We start from the raw sequence: 13,284 nt of genomic DNA, 5'->3' as shown, positions 1-13,284 counted from the left end.
CCCTCCAGGTCCGAGTTTGGAGACGCATCAGTAAAGACGCTCCTGTAATTAGTAGTATATCTCCAGCACGTGCGTTAAGATGAGGGTTGCCAGGTTTTCATCAGTAAAGACGCTCCTGTAATTAGTAGTATATCTCCAGCACGTGCGTTAAGATGAGGGTTGCCAGGTTTTCACAACAAATCCTGCCCAGTTGCTTCTCAAAACTAGTCCAAAACTAGCCCAATCGCATTTCCAGGAGGTTCCCCGATAAAAATTGCATCCCGGGGTTAAAATATACGTTTTTTGGCATGGTTGCCTTGGTAAAATTTGCATTTTAGGGGCTAAATATCATGTTATTTAGTCTGTGGTTGTTTTTCATGTTTGCGGGTTGAAGTGACCCCAATACCAATAACGTGATATTTAGCCCCTAAAATATTACCATGGGAACCCTGCCAAAAATGTGTATTTTTATCGCCCGGAATGAAACGCGATTGGACTAGTTTTGAGAAGCAATTGGGCAGGTTTTGTTTTGAAAACCTGGCAATCCTGATCTGAACGCACGTGCTGGAGATATACTACTAATCACAGGAGCGCCTTTACTGAGGAGATGCGCATGAAAATCGCATTCGATTTTTTGCACAGCCCTAGCCATAGGTGTCCAATCCTACTTGGAAGGGCCACCTTTTTGCAGGGTTTACTTCCAACACACCTGCCTGTAAGTTTCTGTAAGACCTTAATTAGCAGTTTCATATTTGTTTAGTTGGGGTGGAGTTTTAAGAACAAATGTTGGTGTTTAGATTCTCCTAAAATGTGTTGATGACTGTTCATTCACTGCTCAAGTGTCTAATGCTGAATAATCCAAATGATCAGTGGATGAAAAGGTAAAATAAGCATGGTGGTTGGGAGTGGGTTGAAGAGTTTGAGTAATAAAACAATAAACAATCAAGTGCTTTATCCACTGTGCTCATAGGCATATTTGAGTACTAAAAGCTCTTAACAAAGATGTGTATGTGTGAATTTGAGAGAGAAGTTGTTTAAGAATGTGAGGGACATCTAGTTTCAGAAGCTTAAAAAATATGCCAAGTATGAGCCACAATCGTGGATGTTTGAGTGGTGTATACTTGAGATCAGTAACATAACTAGCAGCGAATAAACACGGCATTCCTTAGAGTTCTCCCAACCTATCAGAGTCACTGCCGGAGGGGAACAGAGATTCCTCCTTTTTATTAAAACATTTTATCACTGACAGAAATTCAAAGGATTAGGTATAATGAAATATTTCAAGCTGCAATGGCATCCAAAATAACACTTAAGCCACAATAAAAATGTATGAATGTCATTTGCATTAGATGCAATGACCAAGTGGTGTTTATTTTAGAGGAACCACAAGCACACTTTAAGCAAAATGTCTCAAAACAACATTTTTTAGGTTCTATATGGTAATGCTGTAGATGTATTGTCCAAAATGAAGACCAAAAGTACACTTTGTGGGTGTCAGACATGTATTCAGGATACATAGTCATGGTCAATGATTAAAAAGCTATTAAAAAACTCATTAGGTAAAGTCATTAAACAACAAAGGTACCAAAGCTTGTTTGATGATTATGCTCTTGGCTTGTATATCCTGAGGCAGGTAAATGATTTGACTAATTACCATCTGCAGTGATTCTGCCTTGTAACTTCACTCTGCAGGGCCCAGCTCACTGCTCCACTTTGCATTTCGGTTTGGGTCCAAGCGACCCGGTTCTGGGAATCTCTGGTTCTGAACTGGAGGTGGATGTTGAGTATACCTTTCGCCTGACCATCAGCAAAGAAGGGATGACCCCGGAATCCACAAACCAAACGGTGAGTGCTTTTATTATAGGTTACTGCAAGCTTTTCACACCTAATGTGTTTGTATTTGTCCTATGTGTTTGTATATGTCTTGTTATTCATTCTTGTCATTTGATCAACAGCTGTTTTTCTCCATCGCTCATACTCATGTTTTATTATGAAATACATCTCATCACATTTAAATTCTTAACATTTTTAATCGTTTAAAATAAAATGTTGGAATTTTTTGTACTCAAAAAAACCCTGCATTTTATTTAGGAACTACTTGCAGTCCCGTTTAAGCATGATCAAAGTGCACTGAATAGAGCTGTCATATTTTAATGAAATCATTGTCATTCTTTTCAGTGCAAACATGCCTCTTTTCTATGTAAATTAGGCTCGTTATAGAATACTAATTATCTGTAATCAAAAGCATTTAACGTCATGCTGTCACCGCCCCATGGAAAGCTGGATCAGTAAAACCCGACAAACATATTTTGGATTTTTTAAAAGAGTACATTTGTTTAAATTTTCAACTGACTTCAGACCCAGCCTCACTAAAAACCTGACAAGTTATGTTAACTCAAAACCGTTTGAGGAAACCGATTGCCTTAACACCATTTAAGTAAAACTAATAGTTGTGAGTACCAATCATGACCGCAGTGAATTGAGTGATATTGTGAATTCTCTGCCATCTCATTACACAAAACCGGTCTGTGAAACAAAAAAATATGCAATCTTTTAATAGTGAATAACAAAAGCACATCCTCTGCCATCTCATTACACAAAACCGGTCTGTGAGATGTGGAATTGTGCCATTTTTTGTGGGGTGTATTTGTGCTTTTACCTGATACGCATCCTTTCAATAGTGAAGAGTGAGCTAAACCAATGCAGTCCATGCAAATGAGCAAAGTTATGAGTGGTTGCTATTCATTGTTAGTTTTTCCGGACTTTTATTTTGTTCTACAGCATTCAAATTTGTTGTTACAAAATATTCATTCTTATTAAGGATGCTTTGTATTTAGCTATAATTAACTGACCCGAACAGGTAAAATGAAAGTTTGTTACATAATTCAAAACATAATTTGCTTTCTAACCTTCATAATTCTTGAAGGCTTGATATGTTATGTGAGTTATGAATGAGAATGTACGTGAAACTTATTGCACTCACTGAATTGAAGTGGTTTGTTGGATTCTAAAGTCAAAATTTAATAATACATAACATTTAGGCTCTGAATTTCTTATTGAACCGAGAACCAAACAAGTAATCAATTTGCGATGTCTATTGACCCCTACAATCCTTTTTTTTTTCTTCATAAATTAACTGTTCCTGCGTCACATTCACAACAGGTATGGGAGGTTTGCCAGTCTCAGCGCTAACATTGTTGATATTTGAATCAGTTCAAAGAATGAGAGACTAATCAGTTTCCATCATAATTGCCATGTCGGTTCCCATGGTCAACAGAAAATGTAATTGCATAACTTCTAGTTTGTTTTCTTCTGTCTTCTCCTGGTCACAGGTGTGGGTGCAGAACGGTCGCATCCCGATGGTGTCGCTGGAGTGCGTGTCGTGCAAAGCTCAGTCTCGCTACGAGATCAGTCAGAGCTCTTATGTGTACCTGGCTGGCACCTGCAATAACTGTCACAGCTCACACAGAGGGGTGAGAATAACCCTTACATGCACAGCCCACTCATGAAACACTGTCATCAATCACAGGCTTACTATCAAACTAGCGTTGCCTATGGGAAAGTACGAAATGCCCAAATAATTACAACTCCCTGCTGTTTCGGGCTGGTCAGAATGCTCAAATAGATCTCTTAAGCACATCACGAAAAATTTATTTTTTGGCCAGTGAAATGCATAGCATTTTAATTCCTTTATCTTTTAGCTTTCCAAAAAGCATAGAAAACATGATATAATTTGTCCCTAGGATTAACACTGTCCTCATAGAATCTGAATGTTGGGAATTACATATTTTGGATTTTGTGAGTCACTCGTGCCTTATTTATTAGAGGAAACATGCCGTCATAATTTTTTGAAGAGAGCTGTACATGGAGAGATAGCGGCATGATGTCATTCTAGAACGTTTTTTTTTTTTTAATAGGCATTCCTCTTGCTTTTTTCCGACCTGCTTTCTCGTAATGTTTAGACTGAGACTCGAGTGATGTTATGGTTATGGGAACTGGAGGGAGGGGAGACCTGAGTGGGAATGCGGGGTGATGTCATCATTATGATGTGATGTGTTCCAATGCATTAGCCGTTAAAGACATGCCAAATCTTGTAAAACACGCATTTACTTGGTGACCGAGCGGTCAAACACTCCTTCCCCTTGGTCTGGTTCCCGTGAGCCAGAGACAGTAAATATTTTGGTACAAGTCAGGGATGCTTATCTAGTGGTTCAAACACTCAGTCTGAGATGAGTGCTGATTGGGATTGATGGTGATGAAGGTCACTGCAAGGTTACTTAAAACATACTTGAAACTCATTAATAATGTAATTAAAAAAAATTTAAAAACTAAAATTGTTTAATAATAATTGAATGTTTTCACTAATTTAAGTGTTTTTACTAATTTTAATAATATGCATATAAATATTCTTTATACATATATAACACAAGGTACTTGTATTAAAATATTTTTTATTATTAATAAAGAGAAATATTCAGTTAATATAATACATTTCATTTTAACTAATGCATTTAATGATTTAATTCACTTTAATATAAATAAAACTGCTGCATTTACATGCATTTCAAAATAATAATTAAATGTTTTCACTAATTTAAGTGTTTTTACTTATTTTAATAATATTAATATAAATACTCTTTATACATATATAACATAAGGTAATTGTATTCAAATAATTTTTATTATCAATAAAGAGAAATATTCAGTTAATATAATACATTTCATTTTAACCAATGCATTTAATGATTTAATTCACTTTAATATAAATAAAACTGCTCATTTTTAAGTGATAATTTAAATATTGCTAAATGTAATTTAAAGAATTTTAAAACTAAATGTTTTTAATTTATTTACATATGACAATTTTTGTATCTCAATTAAATTATATAATAAATTAATAATATTTTGAATTGTTCATGTTAATTATTATTATTAATAATAATAATAATAATATATATTATATATATATATATATATATATGCATAAATGACATGGAAATGCAATGGCTTTCCTATGTAGGCATTTGAAATAGTGTCATTCATGAATTTTAACACATTACATAATGTGTTTAATTTTAATTAACAATGTAAATCAATTCAAATAATATTTTTGATTTTTAATAGAGTTGAAAATAATTTGCATACATTTAATAATTTAACTGCTCATTTTTAAAGTGATGAATTTATTTAAGTCAGTATTAATATGGAAATGACCCTGCTGTGTCTGTTGTTGTTGTTAGCGCTGGACAGCGATGACCGGAGGGAACGAGACGCTGGTGCTGGATCTGAACACCACCACCACGGGCAGTGACAGTATGAACCTGGTCCTGCGACAGGGCATCCTCCGTGATGGAGACTCCTACATATTCAGCCTCCACGTGACCGATGACAGCATGGACCGTGAAGGCGTGGCCTACATCGAGCTCCACCCCAACCTGCCTCCAGCCGGCGGGACGTGTTCTCTGTGGGCGGATGGGGACGGGCCTCAGGTGCGCACGCTGCTGGAGAGAGTGCACTTCAGCTGCTCAGGTGAGACTACAGAAGAAGGTCTTTATGTACTGTAGGAAGGAGCAGAGCTGAACGATCGTGTCTGGTTTTCAGGTTACACTGATATGGATGAGACAGAGTCTCCGCTGGTGTATAGTCTGCTAGCGGTGCGCTGCTCCAGGCTGTACTGCGAGGAGTTCTGTGTGTATAAAGGCACGAGTTCAGAACATTCGGCCTTCCTGCCGCCGGGCTTCAGCTCGGCCCGGTACCAAGTGACTGCGATTGTTATGGTGGAGGACCACCAGGGGGCGACAGTCATGGCCCGCAACAAGTAAGACACGGTTTGGCTTCGAGACTTCATGTGTTCCTTTCTTTGCTGCCAGTGTTGTGAATGGTTTGTAATGCGTGTGTCAGGTCGATGGAGGTGGTGCTGCCGGCGGTTCCTGACGGATTCAGCTGTCTCCCTCACTGGCTCAGCAATCTGACCGACTCCACCCTGAGAGAGCTGCTCCGTCAGGGAGATTCACAGAGAGTACGGGAGCTCTCGCTCGCCCTCATCACCGTCCTCAATGAGGTAAGACCGACCGTCCATCTATCTGTCTGTCTGTCTAGCTTCAGTTAGCCATCTTTCATCTGTCAATCATCTGTCCGTCCGTCTGTCTTGTCTTTCTCCGTCTGCTCATCATCTTGTATGTGTTTCTGTATGTCAGTATGAGCAGGGTGTTTCCCGCAGACATGAGCGCGTTTCTAAGGCAGAGCGTCAGTATCGTGTGAGCGTCAGAGGAAACATCACCAGAGCGCTGACATCACTGGACCTCACCACCGTCAGTGACATCCAGCAGACATCAGCGGCGCTCGCGCAGTGCACGGTGAGAGCAGACGCCCTCATGCATTCAGCGGTGCAGCCTGAATCCTGAAGAAGACAAAAGAAACATGAGAATGTTAATAAAGACTTTCTTGTTTGTTTGTTTGCAGGCTGTGAGTCGAGAGTTTGTGTGTGAAGAGTGTCAGAACAGCACTCTGGACAAACTGGAGTCGATGTTAGAGATCCTGCAGACAGACACTAAACAGGGCACAGTCACCCCGACCGAGATAGCAGACAACATTCTCAATATCATGGGTAACACACACACACACACTCTATTGAGACAGCAGTCATCCATTTCATGGCTATGTTGTGCACAACACACACACACAACACACAGCAACCACACACACACACACACACACACACACACACACAACACACACACACACACACACACACACACTCAAGCAAACAAATAACCCCAGAGGCAACAAGCTGTTATTGTTCACTCGTTTAAGTTTTCATTTTTCTCTTTTCTAACTAAATCTTATCTGAACTAAATCTACGTATGAATTTGAAAGAAAATACAATAAAATATTTCACAATAAAATGCCCCAACCTGTATTTAATTTTAATAAAATAAAAAAAATTCAAATAAAAACAATACTTTTGAATACAACACAAGATTAAAAATACAAAAAATTCAAATTAAAAAAAATTATATGTTAATATATTATATTATATTATATTATATTATATTATATTATATTATATTATACTACACAAAAGCTTTAATTTATTTTTGTTTGATGTATCTTTATTTTTAACATTTTTTTTTTTCTGAGCAGTGTGATTAATTACTATTAATTACGATTTATCAACATGCAACTAATTTTAGATTTTTTTTTTTTATTGACAGCCAAATTAAATCAAATTCTAATCAGTCTTGTGGCACTTCACTCTTCTTTTTGGTCTTATCCTGTTCCTGCTGGTTTTCAGTATTAATCCAGTCAGTAAATCTGTTTCCTCCTCAGGTGACCTGATCCATCAGGTGAGCCAGGCTGCCTCCTCTCCACCTCCGGAGGCCGAGGACCGCGGTGGTCTCTCCCAGCAGCCTCCGCTTCTCTTAGAGGAGCAGCAGCATCACCCGCTGCGGGTGGCTGCTAAAGCCTACACCCTGTCCTCCGTCCTCATGCGAATCCTCATGCTGGGCCGCGTCCTGAACGAGGAGCCACTGATCCTTCGCGCGGCCGAGATCGCAGCCGCCGGCAAACGTGCCGACCCTCAGAGTCTGCTCTGCTACGGCGAGAGCGACGCGCCTGAGTGCCAGCGTTTTTCCATCCCACGAGCGTTCAACAACAGTCTGGGACGGGCAGCAGGGGGCGCTCTGGCACCCAACAACGAGGACGGCATCGTGCAGCTGCTGTTCCAAGTGGAGCCCAATCCATTTCCATTCAACTACGTCACCAATTACACCGTGTCAACGGAGGTGGCGTCCATGGAGTTTCGCACGGTGAACGGGACACAGATTCCCATCTCAGATCTGGATGATAGTCATGCCATAACAGTTGCCGTTAATAATGGGAGCGTGGCTGGGCTGAACGGTAACAGATTGGAGGCCGTCTTGCCGCCAGCGGGAGCCGAGAACATCAGCCGCTGCGGTTCAATCATCGTGAGGGTGAGCACGAGGAACACTAACAGACAAGCGGGAATATACGTCCAACTCAACTTCACCGTACTAGATGGTAAGACGCCCAACACAAACACAAGCCACAAAAAACAAAAAACAACAATCACAAACAACAACAAATCACAAACTGAACCAAAAAATCAAAAACTGTATGAGAAAATTGTTATAAATTCTTATATCATAAAGATAATGTTTTTTGCAATTTAAAAAAATGGCTTTTATAATATCAAAATTAAAAAAGAAAAAATATCTAAATAATAAAAGTAAAAAAGAAAAAATATCTAAATAATAAAATTAAGAAATTAAGAAATAAAAAAGTAAAAATATATATAAATATATATATAATATATACAATATATATATAATTTTATATTTAAAGAATATTTTTTATTTAAATACAAAAATATAATTTTATTTAAGATTATTTTTCTGTGATTAGCACTTCCATGATAAACTTTTTTTTTCTACAGAATTGTAGATTTTTTTTTCTCCTTCTGTTAAAAACTAGTGCTATAATAAAATGATCAAAATTAATCTCATGATATCTGATACGCATTTAGAAAGCTGAATGAGAAAATATCATCAAATTGTAAAATGTCCAAAAATAAATAAATAAATAAACATGAAATAACATTTTCCATGATATTTGATTAATAAAAGACATTAACTTGGAACAGTGTTATTTTATTATTATTTATTTATTTATTATTAAAGTAGCTTTTAATATTTTGAATAATATTTGATTTTTTTTTTATCAGCTTATGTTTTAGGAATTTTGTTATATGCTTTTGTCATTTTTATTAGTGTTTTTTTTTAAATAGTTCTGTTCTCTTTAATTTATTTTTATTTCAGTTTTAGTAATTTGTTATAATGTTATGTTATGTTATGTTATGTTATGTTATGTTATGTTATGTTATGTTATGTTATGTTATGTTATGTTATGAATAAACTAACAGTTAGTTGACTACTGGAGCAATTACTATTTTAGTTCAGGGAAATTCAAACACCATTTTAAAGTTTCTTCATTTTATTTTTAAATTCAACTTTATTTCTCCCTGTTGGAGTGGAAATAGTATTTTCAGGGAAATTCATCCTCCTTTTGAGTGTTTCTTGTTTTTATTGATCTCTTAACACCCATTTATTTTCGTCACTTTATCTTCAGATTCTCCAGAAAAGTGGAAATTGGATCCATTCATCACAGCATATCTGCACACCTCCGAATGGCCCAATGAATACAACAGCACTGACAGGAAACGCATCACACTCAATATGACGCGGGGGCGGGACCTGGACCACCGACTCTACACTTTCTTCCTGTCTCCGAAGTAAGAGGCGTCATAAAATAAAGTTTTTCACTGATGTATATGGCTGGATAATATTGGAAGAGCATGTTGTTGAAAGGCCATTCATCTATATTCAGTGATGCGTTTGAAAGCAGGAGGCTCTTTTGTTTGTTTAAATCAACATCAGCCACCACAGTAGAACCTTAACCGGCCAGATATGAAACTCTAAATTATTCATTTTGTCAATTTTGTTTTTGATTGTCAGCCAATAAAATAAAAGCATTTGCCATTATGCACTAATACACACAAATTAGTTTTTTATTCTAATTTCTAATTTCTGTTGTCCGTGTCAGGTCTTATGACACCACGCGTGATCACTTCATAAACGTGACCATGGGCTGCGGCGCAGACGACCCGGATCTGATCCGGCTAGAGGTGGCCGTCTTCACCTCGCTGTGTCAGTATTTCAGCGAGAGCGCCAATCAGTGGCGGACGGACGGCATGGATCCGCTTCCCGAGACCAGCGTGAGCCGAGCCGTGTGTCGCACGCATCATCTCACCGCTTTCGCCGCCAGCCTGTTCGTTCCCGTCGACGCCGTCTCCTTCATCATTCCTGTGAGTATTACAACTCAACTCAGCAGCCGTTTTGTTTTTCATAATACTATTAATAATATTTTTTTTAATTATCTTTAATTCTGTCCAGACATAGTAGTAAAGATTCTTTAAAATTGTTTAAAATAAATTTAACTAATTTATTTTTTAAATGAAAATGTATATTTTTATAATATTATATTATATTATAATTATTAAGTAATAAATTAGTAATGATTATTACATTTTTTTTTTTTTTTTCTGGTTTAATATATATAAAATGTTCATTTCAAATACATTTTTATTAATTTTGTATAGTTTTTTTTTTTTTTACTATGTTTTATATTATATTACATTATATATTTTGTATATTATTTTTTTTAAGATCAGCCTTCTATCATTATATAATTATTTTTTAAAATTCATGTTTATATTTCTGGTTTTATCAAGTTTAATATAAAATTAAATATATAATTTAATACAAATATAGTCCAAATTATTAAATATAATGTAAAAAAATCTATTAAATATATAATATTTAAAAATTCAATAATATAAAATTAAATATATAATTTAATACAAATATAATGTAAAAAAATCTATTAAATATATAATATTTAAAAATTTAATTTCTTTTAATAAAAATAATATTTTTGAAATTAATCTTTTTTTTTCTTTCCGGACAAGTTGTGCAAGTTTATTATATATATACATTTTAAATGTATTATATTATATGATATTGTATTATATTATATTATATTATATTATATTATATTATATTGTGAAGCATAAAGTATAGTTTAAGAGCTCTGGTCTGATGACAGCTGGTTTAGGGATAGTTATAATGCAGTGTCATCTGTCAGGAGCGTTCGGTGACTCGTAGTCTGGTGGTGGTGCTGGTGTGTGTGATGGGACTGCTGTGTTACGCTGTGGCCGGCGCTATAATGCGCAAACTGGATCAGATGGACCTGAGACGGGCCTCTGTCGTCCCGCTGTGTGGGAAAGACGCTCTGTACAAGTACGAGATCCAGGTCAAGACCGGCTGGGCTTACGGAGCAGGTGAGATGATCAGTCTGACCGTCCACTAGTTCTGAGTCACTGTGTCAAGGTGTCTGTTAATGTGTGAGATTCTGCAGGCTGGTTGTGTATTATTTATTACAATAGTGTAGAAGCACAGTTCACACAGAAGTCACTTTAAAACAAAGCAGCTTTCTTTTGCAAAACTTGACAAATTCACGTGACCATCCTGAACCCCAGTGAAATCAGCGTGAAGAGTCCTAGTGGAATAAACATTATTAGTTTTTTATATTTTGAATTATTTTTATTTTTGTATTTTCAGTTTTAATTTTGAAGTTTTTGTAATTTTTTTGTGTGTTTTTGCCATTTGTAAATGTCTGTTTAGTTTTTATTCATTTTTATTTCAGTATTTGTTTGACTTATTTTAGTACACCAAGTTTTAGTACACAAATAAAACTTTTTTGCTATGCTGAACTAACTGAAATAAGTTTTATTATTTTTTATTTCAAGTAACAATTTTTTTAATGTTGTTTTTTATGTTTTGTGTTATTTTATTATAATGGAGATACTATTATACTTTTATTTTATAAATATATATATTTTTCCTTTTTTTGTATTTTACATTTTAGTTTTTATTTTAGTTACAATATTAGAATTTGTCTTGTGTTTTTGTCTTTTTTTTAAAGCCTATTTAATTTTTATTAATTTTCATTTAATTTTTATTTATTTACTTTTATACATTTTTATACATACAGTAAAATGAGAAATCTTGCTTTGGCCACTAACTGAAATAATAATCAAACTAATTATATTTTTTATGTTTTACTTTATTTATGTAACCTTTATTTTCAAGTAACAAACATGTTTTTTTATGGTTTTAGTTAACTATAGTAACCCTGGCGATGTCAGAGGCTGGTTTGTTTACAACAGATCAGTTTCCAACAGACTGTCAGTCTCAATGAATGAATTTTCATCAATTTTATGCATTAGACAAAGAATCTTTCCCATAATTGTCTTCCTCACTGAATGACTGACTGAGGGTTCACTCAAGCATCTTTATACTCGCTCCAGGAACCACGGCTCACGTCGGCATCAGTCTCCACGGCAGTGAGAGCCGCAGTGGACACAGACACCTGGACAGCATCGGCGCGTTCGCTCGAAACAGCCTGGACATCTTCCACATAGCCTCCGACACCAGTCTGGGCAGCGTGCTCAAGATCCGCGTGTGGCATGACAACAAAGGTACCTGAACGCATCTGGTATAAACAACACTAGCAGTGTGGAGCAGGGCAGATCAGTGAGGATAAACCCGTCTGTCTCTGTCTGTCAGGTCTGTCTCCTGCTTGGCTGCTCCAGTATGTCCTGGTGAAGGACTTACAGACGGGCAGCAGTTATTTCTTCCTGGTTGAGGAATGGCTCTCGGTCGACAACGAGAAAACAGACGGCAGAGTTGAGATAGAGGTGGAAGCCTCAGGTAAAGCTCCGCCTCCCCTGATAGAGCAACTGTGTTGTGATTGGTTGGTGCTGGAATTAGATGAATAGAAGAATAAGTGCAAAGAACAACTCATAATGCTTTAAGAAGCGGAAATTAAGTTCTTTAAATTCCCTGTTTGCTCATAATGTTTGCAAAAATTACTATTAACAGTAATTTGTTTCTCCTAATTAGAAGTATTACATTATGTTATTCCATATATAATGATACATATATATATCTATATTACATAGATATATATACATATATATATAGATAATCTATAAATATATATATATATATATACTATATATATAAATATGTTTGTGTGTGTGTGTGGTGTGTGTGTATGTAGAAATTATAATAGGAATAATGTAAAAGTATAAATTTATAAATATAAAATTTCTACATAAAAAAAAATCACATGGGTTTTTGGATATATATTATTTTTATACTATTTATATATATATATATATATATATATACCTCTGTGTTTTCTGTGTGCAGAGGAAGCGGAGCTGCGTGACTGGCCTCGGCTGCTGTCTTGGGAGCTGCAGAGGGCCGTGTGTGAGAGCCACGTGTGGCTGTCTCTATGGGAACGACCTTCGCGGAGCCCGTTCACGCGGCTGCAGCGGCTGACCTGCTGCACGCTGCTCATGCACCTCTGCATGCTGGCAAACACAGTGTGGTACGGCACGGTCTCCTACGGCAACAGGTGAAAGCAGCGGCATTCATGATGCTTTGTTTAGTTTACTGAGCTGTTGCATTCTGTTAGAAAGTATGATTATGATTGATTGTATGATTGTGTGTTTTAGCTCTACGCCGGTGTCTGCTCGGGTCTCTGTGAATGTGGAGACCCTGTGGGCGGGGCTTGTGAGCTGTCTGCTGGTCTATCCTGTCTACCTGCTCGTGTTCTTTCTGTTTAGACTCAGCCGCAGTAAGGTGAGACACACACACA

General features: G+C 36.5%; 1 protein-coding gene across 1 annotated transcript in view; it reads left to right on the top strand.

Moving 5' to 3' along the window:
- The window catches only part of LOC109108304 (polycystin-1-like), a 77,776-nt gene that overhangs the window by 47,756 nt on the left and 16,736 nt on the right, over positions 1 to 13,284 (top strand). The window contains 15 exon segments of the mRNA XM_042763499.1: positions 1,672 to 1,824; positions 3,312 to 3,452; positions 5,220 to 5,508; positions 5,581 to 5,797; positions 5,881 to 6,040; positions 6,177 to 6,335; positions 6,442 to 6,586; positions 7,309 to 8,019; positions 9,127 to 9,289; positions 9,601 to 9,862; positions 10,702 to 10,897; positions 11,927 to 12,097; positions 12,186 to 12,329; positions 12,834 to 13,041; positions 13,142 to 13,268. Coding sequence (XP_042619433.1) covers positions 1,672 to 1,824; positions 3,312 to 3,452; positions 5,220 to 5,508; positions 5,581 to 5,797; positions 5,881 to 6,040; positions 6,177 to 6,335; positions 6,442 to 6,586; positions 7,309 to 8,019; positions 9,127 to 9,289; positions 9,601 to 9,862; positions 10,702 to 10,897; positions 11,927 to 12,097; positions 12,186 to 12,329; positions 12,834 to 13,041; positions 13,142 to 13,268 — 3,246 coding nt within the window.

The sequence above is a fragment of the Cyprinus carpio genome, chromosome A1, assembly GCF_018340385.1.
Source record: "Cyprinus carpio isolate SPL01 chromosome A1, ASM1834038v1, whole genome shotgun sequence".
In the NCBI taxonomy this organism is placed as follows: Eukaryota; Metazoa; Chordata; class Actinopteri; order Cypriniformes; family Cyprinidae; genus Cyprinus; species Cyprinus carpio.
The sequence above is the reverse complement of the archived record's forward strand: the minus strand, read 5'-3'. Positions and strand labels throughout refer to the sequence as shown.